This window comes from Pollicipes pollicipes, unplaced genomic scaffold (assembly GCF_011947565.3).
Source record: "Pollicipes pollicipes isolate AB1234 unplaced genomic scaffold, Ppol_2.1 Scaffold_3447;HRSCAF=4054_pilon_pilon_pilon, whole genome shotgun sequence".
Taxonomy (NCBI): domain Eukaryota; kingdom Metazoa; phylum Arthropoda; class Thecostraca; order Pollicipedomorpha; family Pollicipedidae; genus Pollicipes; species Pollicipes pollicipes.
Window position 1 is genome coordinate 31,893,263 of NW_023596297.1, and position 16,920 is coordinate 31,910,182.

The 16,920-nt window shown below is 52.4% G+C and overlaps 1 protein-coding gene across 1 annotated transcript; it reads left to right on the forward strand.

Annotated features, from left to right (window-relative positions):
* Positions 1 to 1,395: 1,395 nt before the first annotated feature.
* Positions 1,396 to 7,311, forward strand: RpS3A (ribosomal protein S3A). Its single transcript, XM_037214620.1, has 5 exons — positions 1,396 to 1,481; positions 1,637 to 1,740; positions 3,298 to 3,494; positions 4,549 to 4,836; positions 7,135 to 7,311. The coding sequence occupies exons 1-5, from the start codon at positions 1,420 to 1,422 to the stop codon at positions 7,282 to 7,284; spliced, it is 801 nt and encodes a 266-aa protein (XP_037070515.1). The 5' UTR covers positions 1,396 to 1,419; the 3' UTR covers positions 7,285 to 7,311.
* Positions 7,312 to 16,920: the final 9,609 nt, after the last annotated feature.

The window sequence follows — 16,920 nt, forward strand, 5'->3', positions numbered from 1 at the left end:
GATCAAACAGGACTGGACGGGGCATGATGCTACGGACGGGGCAGGATGGGACCAGACAGGACTGAGCGGAAGTCGATAGGACTATATGCGACTACACAGGACCGGACACTATTAGGCGGAACCGGGCGACACCATACAGAACGGGACGGAACCGGACGGAACCCGACGAAACTGGAAGGAACCGAACCAAACCAGCTGGAACGTACGTAACAAAACGAAGCCGGACAGAGCCGAACGAAACCGGACGGAATGAAATGGAATCTCATCGCCATTCTCTTCCATCCTGACACTTAATTATAAGGCTCCAAGGTTTATACAAAACATTCAAACTCCTGTTTGGGCTAATACTAGATCATCTTACGTTCAATGCTGTATGTATTCAATGCTGTCTGCTGTATGCACTCATCTCGTATATATTATACTGAAAGTACCGTGTTTACTGCGGCATGGGAATTCCAACAATATTTTTACAAACATTAAGGACGAGATGAACGAACTGCCTGGTCTAAATACGTCATGCCTAAAATTATAGGATTTTGTGAGTCCTTAGCCCGCCGCTTACTCTTAGTTTGTAGCTTTAGTTCTAGCTCAATTTAGCTAGAATTGGGTGGGGCTGGAGCCCTCCTCCCTGACCTGAATAAGAAACTACACCTCTACATTCGACATTCTAAGTTTCTGGGCTATTCATATTCAGGATACCAGGAGGCATGGTTAAACGATGTTATAGAGCAAACATTAAGTGTATTGTTGGTACTCGGCGTTACAAGGAGCGCTCATGGTCCCAAATTTTCATCGTAAGCATCCGCTCATGTATCGTGGGCTACCAGTGGGCTTTTATCTCCTTGTTTTTTACTTTGACTTATCCATGTTGACCTTGCCCCCTGTCAAAGCTACCGTGGACTTTTGTCTCGTTTTTTTATATTTTGACCTATCCATGTTGACCTAACCCCTGTCAAAGTTTTGTTTTTGGACTTTTTCAATTGGATTTTCCCCATTACTACTTGCATCCCTTTTGACTATCTGGCCCTCAAATTTCATTCTTTAATCCCTGCTAACCTCAGTCCTTCGACGTTTTCCTTTCAACTCTCTACTTATCGACTATCTGTCGGCCACCTCACGGCGATGCCGATGATGAGTCCAAAAAGGTGGCAGCACTGCTGACGTTACGTGATGTGGTATAGGGGACGCTAAAGTACAGATGCCGTTTGATTTTGCAAAGAGATGGCTTTCTGCAAATCACTCAAATAAGTATCAACTATTGATTATGATGATTTCTGAACGAAACTATTTTTTTTGTAGGGTAAGGCAAAACTGTTTTTAGCAATAATACCATATTGACAGGTTAAATAAAAATATTGTTTGGAAAATGACAGCTATGTGCATCGCGGCCACAAACTTCCTTTTCAAAGTGAGGCGATCATGGCGGTCGGCAAAAGCAAAAACCAGGGGAAGTCTGGCAAGAAGGGAGGAAAGAAGAAGGTGTAAGTAGCCGTGTGACATGTCATACTTTTCTCTCATGTCCTCATTTTCATATTTTTGGTCACCTCGTTCATCGTCAGTTCAAAATCGAGCGGTTTCTTGCCTGGTGCTCTAGGCGGCATTCAACAGTCGTGAACGATTTTTCCTTTTTCGACAGGGTCGACCCCTTCACCCGTAAGGACTGGTATGACATCAAGGCGCCTTCGAATTTCAAGGTCCGCCAGATGGGCAAGACGCTCGTCAACAGGACGCAGGGCACCAGTAAGTTGGTGTTGGACTGGATGATCTGGGTCTGGGTCCAGGATGGGTGGTAACACAAGACAGCAGGCAGTCATTAATAGGACAGTCCATTGTGCTGTTTTTTTCTGGCTGGTTTTGTGCTTGAGTTATTGCCTGCTGGTTTTTACCTTTGCTGGTTTTTATCTTTGCATCATGGCTACTATTGGGCAAATCAGTGGTTATTTTAGCAGGCCTTATGTGCAGTTTGCAATCATATGCAAGTGGAGGGAGTTGTAAATGGTGCTTAAGAAAGTTTTAAGGTAATAAGCATGGGCTGAAGGGTCTGTTGGCTGGGCCTTTGTCACAGAATGCAAAAGAAACTGGGCATCAACTATATGTTTCTGGTATAACAGCAGCATCACAAACCTCACAGTGGGATGCTGTGAAATCTGACTGCCCAGAATTTGGCTCAGTTGCTGTCAACTTCAGTGCATGGAGAGCTATGATTTTAGGAGATTTTGATGTTTTAAGGTATGTTCAGATAGTGAGACACTTGTAATTGAGCATTAAGCATAATCTGGCCAGGTCTGGCCTCTGGGCACATGCACACAAGGCTCATTGCACCCATGGGTCCTGGCACAATGGGTGTATTTCTTTTTTGTAAACTGACACCTGTCTGCAAGCATCCAATCAAAATGTTATGCCAGGCTTGCCTGATAGTCACCATGCATGCTGATAGGTCATCAATATCTTGCAAATATTCTAAGTGATTTCAGTAGGACAGATCTTGGGTGCACCAGGCTGGTGCTGGTTAGTGGCAGTTGGTGAAAATTTTACCTTATTCTGCACTACTATGGTCTTTCTAGCATGGTGATAGTCATGGAGAAGGTGTGGTATGGTGTTTGCTAGGGCACTTGCAAAAAAGGAAAGATAGTGGTAATTAACTGCTGTAAGTAAGTAAATGCTAGATGCACCATGTTGCTCCCAGTAGTTAGGATTATGTTGAAAGCACCCTTGCTGTACTTGTTATCATTGCCCTTTTCTGGAGTATTGTTTACCCAAGTCACTTTCAGGTCTTAAAATAATTGGTGCATTCAACTGGTGTACATTAAAATTTTGCAGATTTATAGCCATACAATTTGAAATTTGCCTGGTGCTGGTATGGGTTGTTATTTAATTATTGTGCTAATTTCCTTGTCAGGTGTTAGTTTTGGGCAACTGATGCACTAAATGTTTAACTGTAAGCGATGTTCATCACTAAGCCACGTGCCATGCCTGGGCAAATAACATGCTTACTATGATGTTATATCTTTATCTTGTGAAAAGTGTAGAGTCAGAGCATGCTCTTCTTATTGGAAATGGAATACACTTGAACAGAGTTCTGGGATGGGCTGGTAAAATGGTGGAGTAATTAATCACAGATTGCCTGTCAATAGTGTTGTGGCTTGACAGGCGTTGACCCAGCATCATGGACAATGACCTTAGCATGATAAATCATGTGTTTGCAACAGTGGTATTCCTGTCTAGCAAAGCTTGCAGTCATGCCAGGATAATTTTTGGGCATATGCAACACCTAAGTTACATCCTATGCCTTTGCAGGGATTGCTTCTGATGGACTGAAGGGCCGTGTCTATGAGGTGTCGCTGGCGGATCTGCAGCAGGACCAGGATGCTGAGAGGTCTTTCCGCAAGTTCAAGCTTATCTGTGAGGAGGTTCAGGGCAAGAACTGCCTGACCAACTTCCATGGCATGGATATCACCACTGACAAGCTGAGGTCTATGGTCAAGAAGTGGCAGGTAAGGCAGTGATATCATTCATTTGGAACATAACATGCATGAGGAAGGATGTGCAGGATGCAGCTACCAACTCATGCCACCAGAATTGTAGCTCTCCAGTATCTTCCACATGTGATTCACTGGTGCTAATCCATTGTTCTTTGACCTCAAACCCTGACATCTGACCTGCCCAGCTCATTTTTCAGGGCTGAAGCACTTGGATGCTTGTTTGGCCACCTGTTTGGTACTTATGTGCTGATTTTAAGCAAGGGCAACAGGCAGTGAGCTTGAAGCTGGAATGTAGTAGCAGGAACATATGTTCACTTCCTTGCCACCCAAAGTGGCCAAATGTTTGAACACTGCCTCATACTGTATTGATTAAGCAAGCATTTGCAGTTTTGCTGCATAACTTGCCTTATCACAAATTTTGAAAATTGGTGGAATGGTTGTGGAGCATAAGTGTCACATCTTAGTTCTGGATAGGCACCTGATCTGGTCATCAATGTGACTATGATTGCTGATATGGTTGCCAAATGCACAAAAGCATTCATCGTTTTGCTGTGATGTGATCCAATGTTATTGGTTTGAGTACAGGTATTAAACTAGATGTTTCCATGCAACTGGAATGGAATGGAAGCTCTGCATGTGTTCTACTTCTTACTGTACCATTATGTTGTGCTGTGTCAATGGCAGGTTTGGCCACTGGCACAAGACCATCTAATTAAGCATAATTTAGTAAATTCATCTTTATGTTGTATAGCTTTCATGCATCAGCAAAGTTAAACTTGTTGAGCTAAACCTTGGCATCATTTGCGCAAGCTGCAAGCAAGTTCTAAAAGTTGCAATAAAGTAGCAACAAAGTTTGGAGAACTTGACCTGGTTTAACCCTGACCCTGAATTATATAAGTTTTGCATGCATGGCGTATTAGACGTGTCGTGCTCGCGTGTCCGACCTATTGCGTTGGCCCGTGAGCGATCTAACGATCAGTGAAGCTGCGCAGCCGGTGTTCCTGTAGTTGTAGCGGCGTGACGGGGGTGTGGGGTCCCAGGTAACCGTCGCCTTGTCCGCCGCCAGACTCTGATCGAGGCCAACGTGGACGTGAAGACCACCGATGGCTACCTGCTGCGCGTCTTCTGCATCGGCTTCACGAAGAAGAACCCCAACTCCGAGAAGAAGACCGCCTACGCGCAGCACTCTCAGATCCGCAACATCCGCCGCACCATGGTGGAGACCATCACTAAGGAGGTGTCGTCCGTCGACCTGAAGGAGGTGGTCAACAAGCTGATCCCGGACACCATCGCCAAGGACATCGAGAAGGCCTGCAGCAAAATCTACCCGCTGCACGACGTCTACCTGCGCAAGGTATCGGCCATTGCTCATTCAGTCTGGGGACAGCCTTTTTCGAGTTTTGGGTGCCAGAGAAATGCCACAGTTTTTGTGCACCAGTATGTGTTTAAGCAATCAAAGTTCCCCTTTTGTGGTGGGGTAATATGGAGTGATTATGCTGTCTGTGCGTCAGGTACCTCCAAATCATTAGTTTCTCCCATCATGTAGACTGAATCATTGGTGAAGTAGCACAATTTTCCCACCCCAGCATCACATTTTCAATCCAGTTTTGTTTCATTATTTGTATACATTTGTATAGTTATCCATTTTTAGACCACACAGACTCTTTGCCATGATGCTCCCAAAAATTATGTGCCTGATTTGGGCAGTGTCACATAAACAATGAAAAGAATCAAGTAGTTTTATGGTCACAAGACAGAATGGCAATGTACTTAAGGCACCTATTTTCTCCATAGAGTCTTGTTTCATTTCAAAACCTTTTCCATGGAAACCTAGAATGGCAATTTACTTAAAGCACCTATTTTCTCCATAAGGTCTTGTTTCATTTCAAAACCTTTTCCATGGAAACCTCTCAACCAGCAAGCAATCACATATTTGATGGTGTAGTGAGCCACTGTGTAGACACAGCTCTTCACATCCAGCAGATGAATGGCTGACAGCTACCATATCAGGCAGAGGACACCATTACATATCAGGCAGAGGACACCATTAAAAACTGGAATAATTGTTGATCAGTTCAAGTGAATTTGATTGTCTATGGGGTGATTTCAGTGGGATGGCAATCCCAGATATTTTCCTCCAGACTGGTGGACAGGACTGAAGTCTGAACCTCTTCTAAATTAGATCTTGGATAGGAAGTGTACACCATGGACCCAACACAAGTTTTGTCAAAGTTCATGAGCTTCTGTCCCTCATGACACCCCAGAATCTTAAGGCGTGTGGCAAGATTGACAGGGTCATGCGGCTCTGAAAGTTGTGTGGTTTTGGGACAGTCACGAAAGTGCTCAAAGAAGCTCAAAGATGCACTGCTAATTCTGACATCTAGATGATTTGCCATTTGTCATCCTCACAATGCTGCCCTGTTTAAAAGGGGTGTTCCACATTGAAGATATTGAAGTTAGGGTCAGATATGATGAAATCAGTTCACTTATTACCACCGGTATAGGTTTGAAGTTGAGAGACTGTTCTAGCCAGTAAAATTTTTTGTTTAGTGAATATGTTGCTCAGTGTGTCATGGTCTGAGGTCATCACACCTTGTTTATCGTCACCTTACATTGCACAACATTGAGAGCCAATGAGTGGCTGCTGTATCTGGAAGTCGTGCTCACGAACGCCACATGCGAACGCCTTGCCAGTTCTGTTGTTCCTGACCTTGATCTCTGCATGGCCCATGGAAAGGCAGGACTTGAATGTTATTATGACGTTATGATGCCAAGGTGACTGAAGTACTCTCTTCCATATGCTTTTTCACATTTTCTCGGGCGTGTAACTTAGCAACTAGAGGGGCTTAAGAAGGGTGGGATTGTGAACAGCTCCAAAAGGTCTTCAAGATGGTTTCAGTTTAAAATCCCATAGACGTATGAAACACTCCTTTTAAGACAGGCCGGGCTGTGCGCCGCACCAAATGCTCTTGAGAATGGCTAGTTCAGTTGAAAGCCTCACACAATTGTGGAATACGCCTTTAACATGATTTGTATACCACCATCGCCACGTGATCGCGACCAGGTACAAGCAAGACTAAATATTCCGAAGTTCTATTCTGACGAACGTCGGATTATTTACCATCCCAGCGCCTATTTTGTGGAAGTTTGACATCCGGCACAAACTTTTCCCAGTCGCGTTGGCATTGTGTTTTTGCAATGGCCCATCAACCCAGAAACAAAACTGGTCAGGTTGACACGATGTGCTGTAATATCCCGCCAATCCAAAAATAAGACTGGGGGTGTTCCACGTTTCGGGCCTGTTTCGTCGTGGGCTTTCCACCGACAAACCACGGCAAAGGGTTTGCTGGTCGTGCATGAAAGAGCAGACGTTGGCTGGGTCAAAATGTCGACAGTGTTCGCGGTTTGTAGGCATCACCTGAGTTACATGCATGCGTACGTGCATGTGGTGTTAACATCCATTGCAAAGACTTCGGAAATGTGCCACAGATCGCTGCAGTGACTGTGCGCATGAACGTGGTATCTTGGGTTTCACGTCGTGTCCATATTCCCCGTCCCGCCCCGTACTGAGTGCACTGCGGCTCGTACTGCGTGTTCCCGGCGCCCTGCCTCTTATGTGTGTGCTGACGGCGCCCCGTCTCTCCGTCATCAGGTGAAGGTGCTGCGCCGGCCGCGGTTCGACATGACCAAGCTGCTCGAGCTGCACGGCGACAGCAAGAACACGACGTCCAACGTGGGCGAGGCCGGCGCGCCCGTGGAAAAGGCGGACGGCTATGAGCCGCCTGTGCTCGACTCCGTGTAACTAGGAAATATACGAGCCGCCGTGTCATTCACGCGTCTGGTCTGGGAGAGACGGAGCGGAGGTGCGCGGCCGAGGTGGCAGAACGGAGCCGCCAGTAAGCCGTGGTGCACCGGCGGTATGCACACAGAGTGGGCACAATACTGCTGACATGCGTGGTCCCCGGCCCGTGTCGGTGCTGGGATTAGTCCTGCCTCCCAGCTAGTTGCCAGGTTTTCTTAAGGTCACGGTTTGAGGTGGTGCGCCAGTGTATTGAATCCTGGGTGAAGTGAGGTGAGCTTCGGGGGCTTGCTCGTGCGATTTCCTTGGCAGCGCTCTGCTGATGAGCTAGGGTGAGGGCCACGATTTAGTGCCCAGCGGTGCCGCAGTCGCCGACGCGGATCACTGCCGTCAGCGTCACGGTGCAGGTGTTGTGTTGGGCGGTTGGGCAGGGTTCAATATTAATAGAACTGAATTAATAGAGGATTTAATGTAAACTGCCGTCGATAACTGAACGTGGGCGGCTTGTTGCGGCCCATACCAGGTGACCTGATCACATTGTACGGGTATGCGTTCTCGCTGGATGACATCAGTCCAGTCTGGCCGGACATAAGCGGGATGTTGCACGCGTGCCGTAATTGGCTGACGTCGCCGACGTGCAACCGCGCTGCGGTCGCCGTGGCGCGCCACCTCGCGGGGTCTATCGCTACTGCGTGTGCTATACGCGGCGCCACCATCGACGCGGTGCACAGACTGAGCCGAACTCCACTGCCTGAACTGTTGGAGGCGGTATGCAAATGCACTCGGTAGGGGGTCGCATGGCAATGATAAGTGGACTTGACACTAATTGTATCATCAGTACCAGTCTGTCAGACGCCTCCCATACACTGGGTGAGTTCTCTCGCGTATCTTCCGTATTGGGTCTTGCTGGAAGTCGTCCACGGTGATGCGTCTCCCCCCCCCCCCCCCCAATGCGTCTGGGAGAAGGCTCGCATATGTATGTCGTAGCGTGCAACTGGGAGTGCTTTGGACGCAGTTGGCTCTTTTACAGCGACTGAAACCGTGCGGGGAGAAGGTGTCTCAGCCGCACGCAGATGCCCTGATACCTGCAATGGTTTCTGCATGCCGACAGGGACCAGCCGATACTGCAATTTTGTATCGATATCAGTGGGGTTTCTGATAGAGCAGTGAGTTGATAAGGTCCAGCTATAAACGAGTTGCCGCACAGCAAACATTCGTTAAACATAAGGATTACATCTAAGCGAGTTCTGAAAGGTGTGTAGAGAAGAATAGAAAACCTTTGTGCTCTTAAAAGACCCAATTAGTCTGAAAACGTATATATATATATATATATATATATATATATATATATATATATATATATATACTATAAGCATCCGACTCAAATCATAAACATCTGCAATATAACATTTTACAAAAATGTGCATTATTCTCGGGCAGCATTATGTCGAGCAAATATATAGGATACAAAATGCGTCAAACAGCGCATGGTGTTCAGCGTAGGTTTAAGGTTCCTTATTTAAATTGAGTCCGCAATTCTTGATTCAGCGCCATCTTTACATACCTGCAGGTAGGAATCTGCAGCGAATTCGTGTCAATTTCCGTTTGCTGTGCGTCTGTGAATTGCTCACCAAATGAAGTGTTTTGGTTCTCGTTATTTGCACCTCGGATGTGCTCGCTACAGCGCCCCCGAATGTTGCGTTTTGCCTGGCCAATGTAGTTGTTTAACGGAGTTGTACATAGTAAGCAGGTAAGGAAATGTATATGTGTGCTAAGGAAAGCGCACGGCTGAAATATGCGTGCGTTTTTGGGGCTAATTCGATGCATTACGATCTAAGATTTTTTATATGTACACATCATGATCTTGTTCATCCAGTTGGCGTTATCTTATATTCGTTTTCGGTAGTAAACTCGAGTAACATTTAATTGGGTATATCTGTTCAATCTAATCGTGCTGCCATTGACACGTTGTATTATGATAACATCAGACCATTGACTCTTTTTCACTGTACTTGTATGCCGTGCGTTTTAATACTCGCAAGGCATGCCATGTGGCTACTCAGGATCGCATCACTGGGCATAGAACCCCCGTTGTGACTGCCAAGTCGCTGACTGAAGCGGCTCCCAGTGGCCATGCCAGCCCCGGCGGCCGCCCGAGCTGCGGGTGCTGAGCCGGGCACGTACGGCGGCAACGGTCTGTCACCCTCACAGCTCGCGCAGACACCAGCAGGCAGGGTGTCTTGCATACACCCGTCACGTGGCCCATGCAGCGTACCGCCGTCACCCATCTCAGGAGTCGCACGCCCCCTGGAACCACGCCAGGTGAATATGTAAGCAGCCTGTCAAAGCGTTAATGATGGTGAAGTCGGTGCGTGGCTTGTGACTGTGTAATGGTAATTTACACGCAGCGTATGCATCACCAGACAGCGCGCGGTATATACTTAAGTTTCCAGAGCGTCAAGTGGCAGCAGGGTAGCTTGTATTGGGTACAGCACAGAGCAGTGCAGGGGCCGAAATGATGACGGGATGCACCAGCACGAGGCGCCCCAGCATAGCATCCGCGCCTGATGCTCTGTCTCCACATGGTCTCTGGAATAGCAGCACACCGGGAGGGGAAAAGCCTCGTGAAACGCACAGCTCATACCACTTAAGGTCATGCACATGGCCTGATGTTTATTCAACGTCAAGTGTGTTTTCAGCGCAGCCTCTCTCCGCGCCTGGCAGTGGGCCCTGTCCTGGCACAGCAGCCTTCCCACGGCCGGGGTGCCGGCAACCGGAGCCCAGCTTAGCGGCTGATTTGAATGGCGGCCTGCATTGCTATTCCGCGCCATGCCCATGCCTGTATACAGCTCCTCGACCAGCTCCTCGACCGTAATCAGCCGGGTCCATGCACCAGCCGTCTACCTCTCACGTCTGCACTCAGCAATAGATGCCGGTTATCAAGGCAGTGCGTGGTTTCATCTCCGTGACGTACAATGGCCCTTCGTTTACGGCCGTCACGACCGGCCCGTCGAAAAGGTCACGGGCGCGTCCAGGTTTGGGGGCGGGGTGGGCCCCGTGCTGGGGTGTAGTTCCTTATTTATCTGGGCTTCTACTCCCCCCCCCCCCATGTTTTGCGAAACCACACCCATAGCCCCGCAACAGCTGACAAAGCGCACTCATTGGCCGGCAGTGTATCTTGATCTTTAGCGGGACGAGGCAGTCTCTCGCAAAGTGTGCCTGTCTGCGCCTCTGCACAGGGTCAGTGCCGTACAGCTCGCCGACTGTAGACGGCGGCAATAAAGACGGCCGTGCGGGGGCGGCCGCGAGCGCCGGCGGCTGCAATGCTGTCACGACCGCCGGGCGCGCGGCGGCGGCGTGAGAGCGAGAGCGCTCAAGGGGGACCGACCAGTGCTGGCTGCGATACGCCAATCGTACTACTCGTTGTCGCGCAATAACCGTTCAGAAAATCAGGCCCGTCGCCAATGCCACGCCAGGATTCGGCAAGAACCATACAGCAGTGCCCAGCCCGCCGTCGTCGTGTGGATGTACCCAGCTTCCTTGAGTGGCCACGAGGACAAGCCGTTGTGCAGCCCAGACGCCGAGCCTCTATCCCGCCTGTACTTACCGTGTCAGCCGCCGAACTGCTGGCGCACCGCCGGAGCTCCGCTCATTAGTCTGAGCTGCTGTGGCGGTGGCGCTGCATTCAGATGAGCAGCGAGCTGGTCGGGCTGGCACTAGCCGAGGCGCGAGCCGCATTCTGAGCGCAGCTGTGACTAGCAAAGGCAAACGAGCGCTGTTCGACGGCGCTGGTGATTTGCGTATCTGGCCAGTGCACAAATCGTCCTCAATGACCAAATACGGCCTGCGTGCTCACCGCAGCCCACGTTGCTACCTGAGAGCCAGAGGCCTGGACAGCACCATTTGATGTTTGAAATCTATCTGATATTCAAGGACGCCTATACACGATCCGGACCGACACATGTTGACGCGTCGGTGTTGTGTTTGCAAACAGTCGGCGGTGTTCGAGTTGGGTCAGGTTTCGGCCGGCCGACCTCGGCTGTCGGCGCCGGGCGCCGGCCTGGTGACGCTGCCAGGTACCGCCGCTACACAGACAGCTACTGGTCTGGTGACACTGCCAGGTACCGCCGCTACACAGACAGCCGCCGCCCTGGTTACGCGGCCAGGTGCCATTGCTGCAAAGACACCTGACGGTCTAATGCAGCTACCAGCTTACGGTACATAATAAATTAACCATTTGCCTGCTACAGCCGTCAGCTGATAGGGGCACTGAAGTCATCAGGTGACGATCTGCTGCGGCCGTCAGCTGGCAATCTGCTGCAGGCCGACGAACAATCTGCTGCAGCCGTCGGCTGATGGTGTGCTGCAGCTGCCAGCCGTCTCCGCGCGTCGATTCCTCTCGGACGCTATGTGAAGGCTCCGTTTTCAAAGCAGGAGTTGAGTGTGAAGAGCATTTTGCCAGGTTCCCTTACCTAATTATAAATATATTTTGGATGGATCTGCTCAGCATTCGACCATTGGCCTTGATCCAATGCGTTGTATAGGTCGAATTTAAACCGCGCAGGAGTAACAAAACATGCGTTTGCGTTGGCACGGGGTGCTCAGTGGGCTCGTGCCCGGTTCTGTCAGATCCCACAGCGGGCTGCTGTTACCTGTCCCTCCGCCTCAACTTCGCGGGCATAGACCCAGGTTCTGGCCGTTCGACACGTCTGCGAGAATCAGGAACCGTTGTAGCGGAGATGTTTAGTTATGTCGGGACGTCGGACCTACACAGGTGGGGGAGTCTAAGGGATGGATCGACACGTCTGGCAGACCGGTCGGCAGCCTGTCTCGGTTGATGGACGGCTGCTGTGAATGCCGGCTCACCGTACACAACAATCTTTCAAGCACTGCGATCAGATTGTTTCATCCGCTGGCGCTGCGCTTATAAGAGCGCCAAGCCCAGTCAACGGGTAGACATGTTCTCGTACGCGTCTTCGGTTTGAGCGGCGTTTCAGTTTCAGTTTGACGTTGGAGCTGATTGGATTGAAACACGTATGCGGTACTCCGTGGACCGGAAACGGCTCGTGGGCGGCTGGGTGTGTGATAACATGTTTAGTGGATGGGTGTGGTAATCACTGCTCCCAAATTTGTCCGCTCATACCGCATGGAAATGGGATCATTGGTAAGTAGTTAATCTGACGCACGCTGCATATTCTGGGCGCGTTTCTACGAGTTCGGCAATCTTGTTCTGTGGCGATGGAGGCATGTCCCAACATCTGCTGAATCACTCTAGAAAGAGATGAAGCTTTCTATGACCGCTGGCTAGCGTTGGTAAGCTCCTACATCAGGGTTAGCAGCAGAGGGCTCGGCTTTCCATTCTGATCCTGCCATAATGGCGAGACAAATGCGGCCTCCAAGACCGCACTTCATGGCTCACATATCACTATTAAAACGTCATTTTATCTTGATGACCTCAAAAATGGGGTAATGAACGTCTATTTATTGCATTCTATATAAGCTCACGGCATCAACCCCGACGCATGATTATGGTGCCTTGTAATGCATAGACCATGGCCAGCGCTCATGCAGTCAGCTTCAACATGAGACCTCTATTCATCCGCATTTAACTTGACGGAGTGCCCGGTCTCCAATCACCATGTTTGCAGACTCGGGTCGGCACGTCCGCTCTGGCGAAGGTCATGGCGTCGTTGTCGGCGCTCCGGGTGTTGTTGGGGTTCGGTGCCGCCGGCCACCGGCGACGGGGTCACTGGCCCGCCGGCGGACAGGTCGCCGTCGACGCGTCGCCCCCGCCGCATCGACACCGACGGAGCGGGAAGGCACGCCGCGGCCTGAGCTGCCAGCAGAGTTAGCCGCAGCGCCAGCCGGAAGGCGCGGTGCCGGACGCGGCCGTGTTGCGAGCGCCGAGTGATTCACGGCAACCCCTGGCGGCCGTCTTGTACCACGTCAGATGATGCACCCAACTGTCTGGGCTAGCGACGTGCGGAGTGGTTGGGCAGGTTGGACAGGAGCGCGGCTGAGGGAGGGGCCGAGGGTTCCGTTCTTCCCTTCCCCACAGGCTCGGATGCTTTACGTCTCATCCTGAAGGCCTCACTGTAGAAAGTAAGAAATCGGCGTGATGCAAGCTTACCGAGCTCCGGGCCCCTCCCTCAAGGGAATTCTGGCTGCATCCCTGCGGTTTGGGAACGGGTTTGAGAGACGTGGCCAGTATTCTATGGCAAAGCTACCACTTGGAACGCTTTCCACTTGCATCTAGTAAGCTTATGAGATGAAGGGCGTTCTGCTCCGCTTAAATTTTCTTCTTGCCATTGTTCGACAAATACATACACATTACGTAATGAACGGGCAAAATAGGCGCGGTTGTCGCCCCGTCATTAAACTGCGATGCGTGCTGTACTGTTCCCTTATGAAACTGTCCGAAAATCAGCAGTTATAACCTGCCAAATAAAACACAGACTCAACAAACGGCGTGTTATCTTTACGCCGCCAATTGGAGCCAAACACCGACTGACAGCAGTTCGTCCAGCGCCACTTATGGTGAACGTTTTCACTCCCTGGTGAGTGCTGGTTTCATGCTAGTCACCACTGACACATAACATATTGTATGCATTCATATTATACCACGGACATGTATAAGTACCACTGACATGCTGCCATGCTCAACTCAACCCTCCCTGATCTCCACATCTCAGCCTTTGGTCCAAGGCTGCAGAAGCCAACACAGCCTTTTGGACCACCGCGACCCCGTTCGGTTGACCCATCCGTCAGATGACAGCCAGGGTCACCGAGGGAGCCTTCGGCTGCGGGCCATGCAGTGCTATTCTGGTCTGATTGTGCACGCCTCCTGCAGCAGCCGAATCAGCCAGTCACTGGCGTCGGCAGCCGTCTCATCCGGCCGACGTTGTGTAGGATGCCGTCTGGCGTCCGGCACGACGGCAGCCGCCGCACCGCCGGAGCACGTGACCCGCCCGGCCTCCGCCCACAGCCCGACACTGGAGCACGTGACCCGCCCCGGACCCCGCCCACAGCCCGGACACTGGAGCACAGTGACCCGCCCCGCCCCCGGCGGCAGCCCGACACTGGAGCACGTGACCCGCCCCGGACCCCGCCCACAGCCCGACACTGGAGCACGTGACCCGCCCCGGACGCCGCCGGCAGCCCGACACTGGGGCACGTGACCCGCCCCGGACCCCGTCGGCAGCCCGACACTGGAGCACGAGACCCGCCCCGGACCCCGCCGGCAGCCCGACGCTGGAGCACGTGACCCGCCCCGGACCCGCCGGCAGCCCGACACTAGAGCACGAGACCCGCCCCGGACCCCGCCGGCAGCCCGACACTGGAGCACGTGACCCGCCCCGCCTCCGCCCACAGCCCGACACTGGAGCGCGTGACCCGCCCCGCCCCCGCCGGCAGCCCGACACTAGAGCACGTGACCCGCCCCGCCCCCGGCGGCAGCCCGACATTGGAGCACGCGACCCGCCCCGCCCCCGGCGGCAGCCCGACACTGGAGCACGAGACCCGCCCCGGACTCCGCCGGCAGCCCGACACTAGAGCACGTGCCTCGCCTCGGTCCCGGCCGCAGCCTGACATTGGAGCACGTGACCCGCCCCGCCCCCGGCGGCATCCCGACACGAGCACGTGACCCGTCCGGCCCTCGGCCGCAGCCTGACAGTGGAGCACGTGACCCGCCCCCGCCCCAGCCGTTTAGCGGACTGGCTGGGTGTCCAGGCCGGAGTGGTTCAAAGTGGTGACTTCAGGCTAGTCATGGAATGGGATCACGACTCTGTCTTCATTGTCCAATGTTTTTATTATCGTTCATAACTATGTCCAGAGGTCTGGACATGTCCGTTGCAGAGGTCTGCGGCCTGTCTGAGAACTGCAGATTGTGCTGGCGGTGGTACTAACTTGAGGCCGTGTTTTGGTAATGCGGCGCTAAATGGCGCGTGGCGCGCTGAGCGTGTGCATATTAGGGCGCGGGCCCGGAGACAACCTTTGAACTGAGGTGGTCTCTGAGATGAACCGACAACTGAGCCGCGATCATCTCCGCAGCTGCCAGCGTTTTAAAGGTGACGCTCAAATTAGCAATCAGTCGCCCACAAAGATACGCTGAAGGAAATGCGTTGAATCGGCAAAATAGTCATGCTTTCCAACTGAGTCGGCTCTATGATACAGTTCTATGATACGTGTACTAGTTCTCTTTTGCTGACGTCGGAACACCGGACCATGTCTAATGAGCTGGCCAGCAAAACACCATGCTCATTTCACGCCCTGTCACTCGCGTTCACACCTCTCCACGGCAGGGCGCCTGAGCCGAGGTGTGAACGTCGTATGGCACGGTGCCCACCGCCGGAACGGGGGGCGGCGCTGGGACCACCCCCGGGCCATCAGTCTCAGGGGCCTCGGACGCGCCGGCTGACAGGGCTGAGCTTGGCAGCGCCTCTAACTACCGGGTGTCGACCTGACCTGTTGGCCTGCCGGCCAAACAACAGCGCCGACGTCTCGTCGGTCAGCGGACGCGGCCGGGCTGCAGGCCCCACGTCTCGGCGGGCGGTCCCAGCGCGGTAACTCACCGTCACCGACGGCCCGAGGCGGGCAGCAGCGCCGACCCACGCGTCCGCCCGACTGGGATCTCGTGTCTACAGAGCTACGCATCTGGGGTTTAAGACCAAGTGTTCACTTGAAAGAAGTCCACTGGTCGATGCAGTGTCTCATTGCGTCATTGACAGGTCTGTTCCCAGCCTCGCAGCCTGTTAGCCAACTCAATTTCTCCGATGCTCATGCGCCCCAAGCGTGCGAGCATGTTATCCTTTCGGCGATCGACAACTCTGCACGAAGCCTATCGGGCCTGTGGCACGATTTCATTTGCGGTGTTCACATGACGCCTTGGCCCGCCACGCCGGGAACAGACGTCGCCGCGCCCGATTCGCGGCACTCCGAAACTTTCAAAGACGTCAGCGGCGGGCGTAGCTATGGCGGCTTGAGGTGAGTGTTTTTCCAGCCAAAGCATAAAAACTACAGGTCGTCCCTCCTGAGGCTCCGACCGGTCTTTCAATGGGTGCATCTTTCTGCTTCTTTTTGCCATCTTCCACTGGTGGCTGGTCTTTTGCCCTCCGGCCAGGGCTGCCGTTGTCCCTTTTTGTTTCTGGTCTGGAAGGAAGCTTTGCCTACTTTTCACACCTGTTGTTCTTTCACTTGTTTATCTTTTCCGTTACCAAGAGCCGTTTGGCGTTCATCTCTGGCTTCCGGATTCTATTGTTTCGTCTGCGGACTCGGGTTCTCCATCTGTTCTTTTTACCTCTACACATTACCACTTCCCGTCAGTGTCGTCTCCTCTCGCTGACGCCCCCGCCTGACCATGGATCCTTCCTCCAGCCCGGTCCACCGGCCTGCCTGCCAGTGACGGGCCTGTCGCTGCCGGCGTCACTCCGACGTTGTCCGGCCCTGGCGAGCCAGCGGTACCCTGTATATGCCTAATCTTTCCTGGCCGACCGCACTCTGACATTGTCCGGTCAAACCGGCCCCAGTGGCAGTGCTCTGGCCGGGTCTGTCCCGCCCGACGATGCTTTGACCGTGTCTGTCGCGCATGACGGTGCCCTGGCCGTATCTGTCCCGGCCGGTGGTGCTCTGACCGCGCCTGCC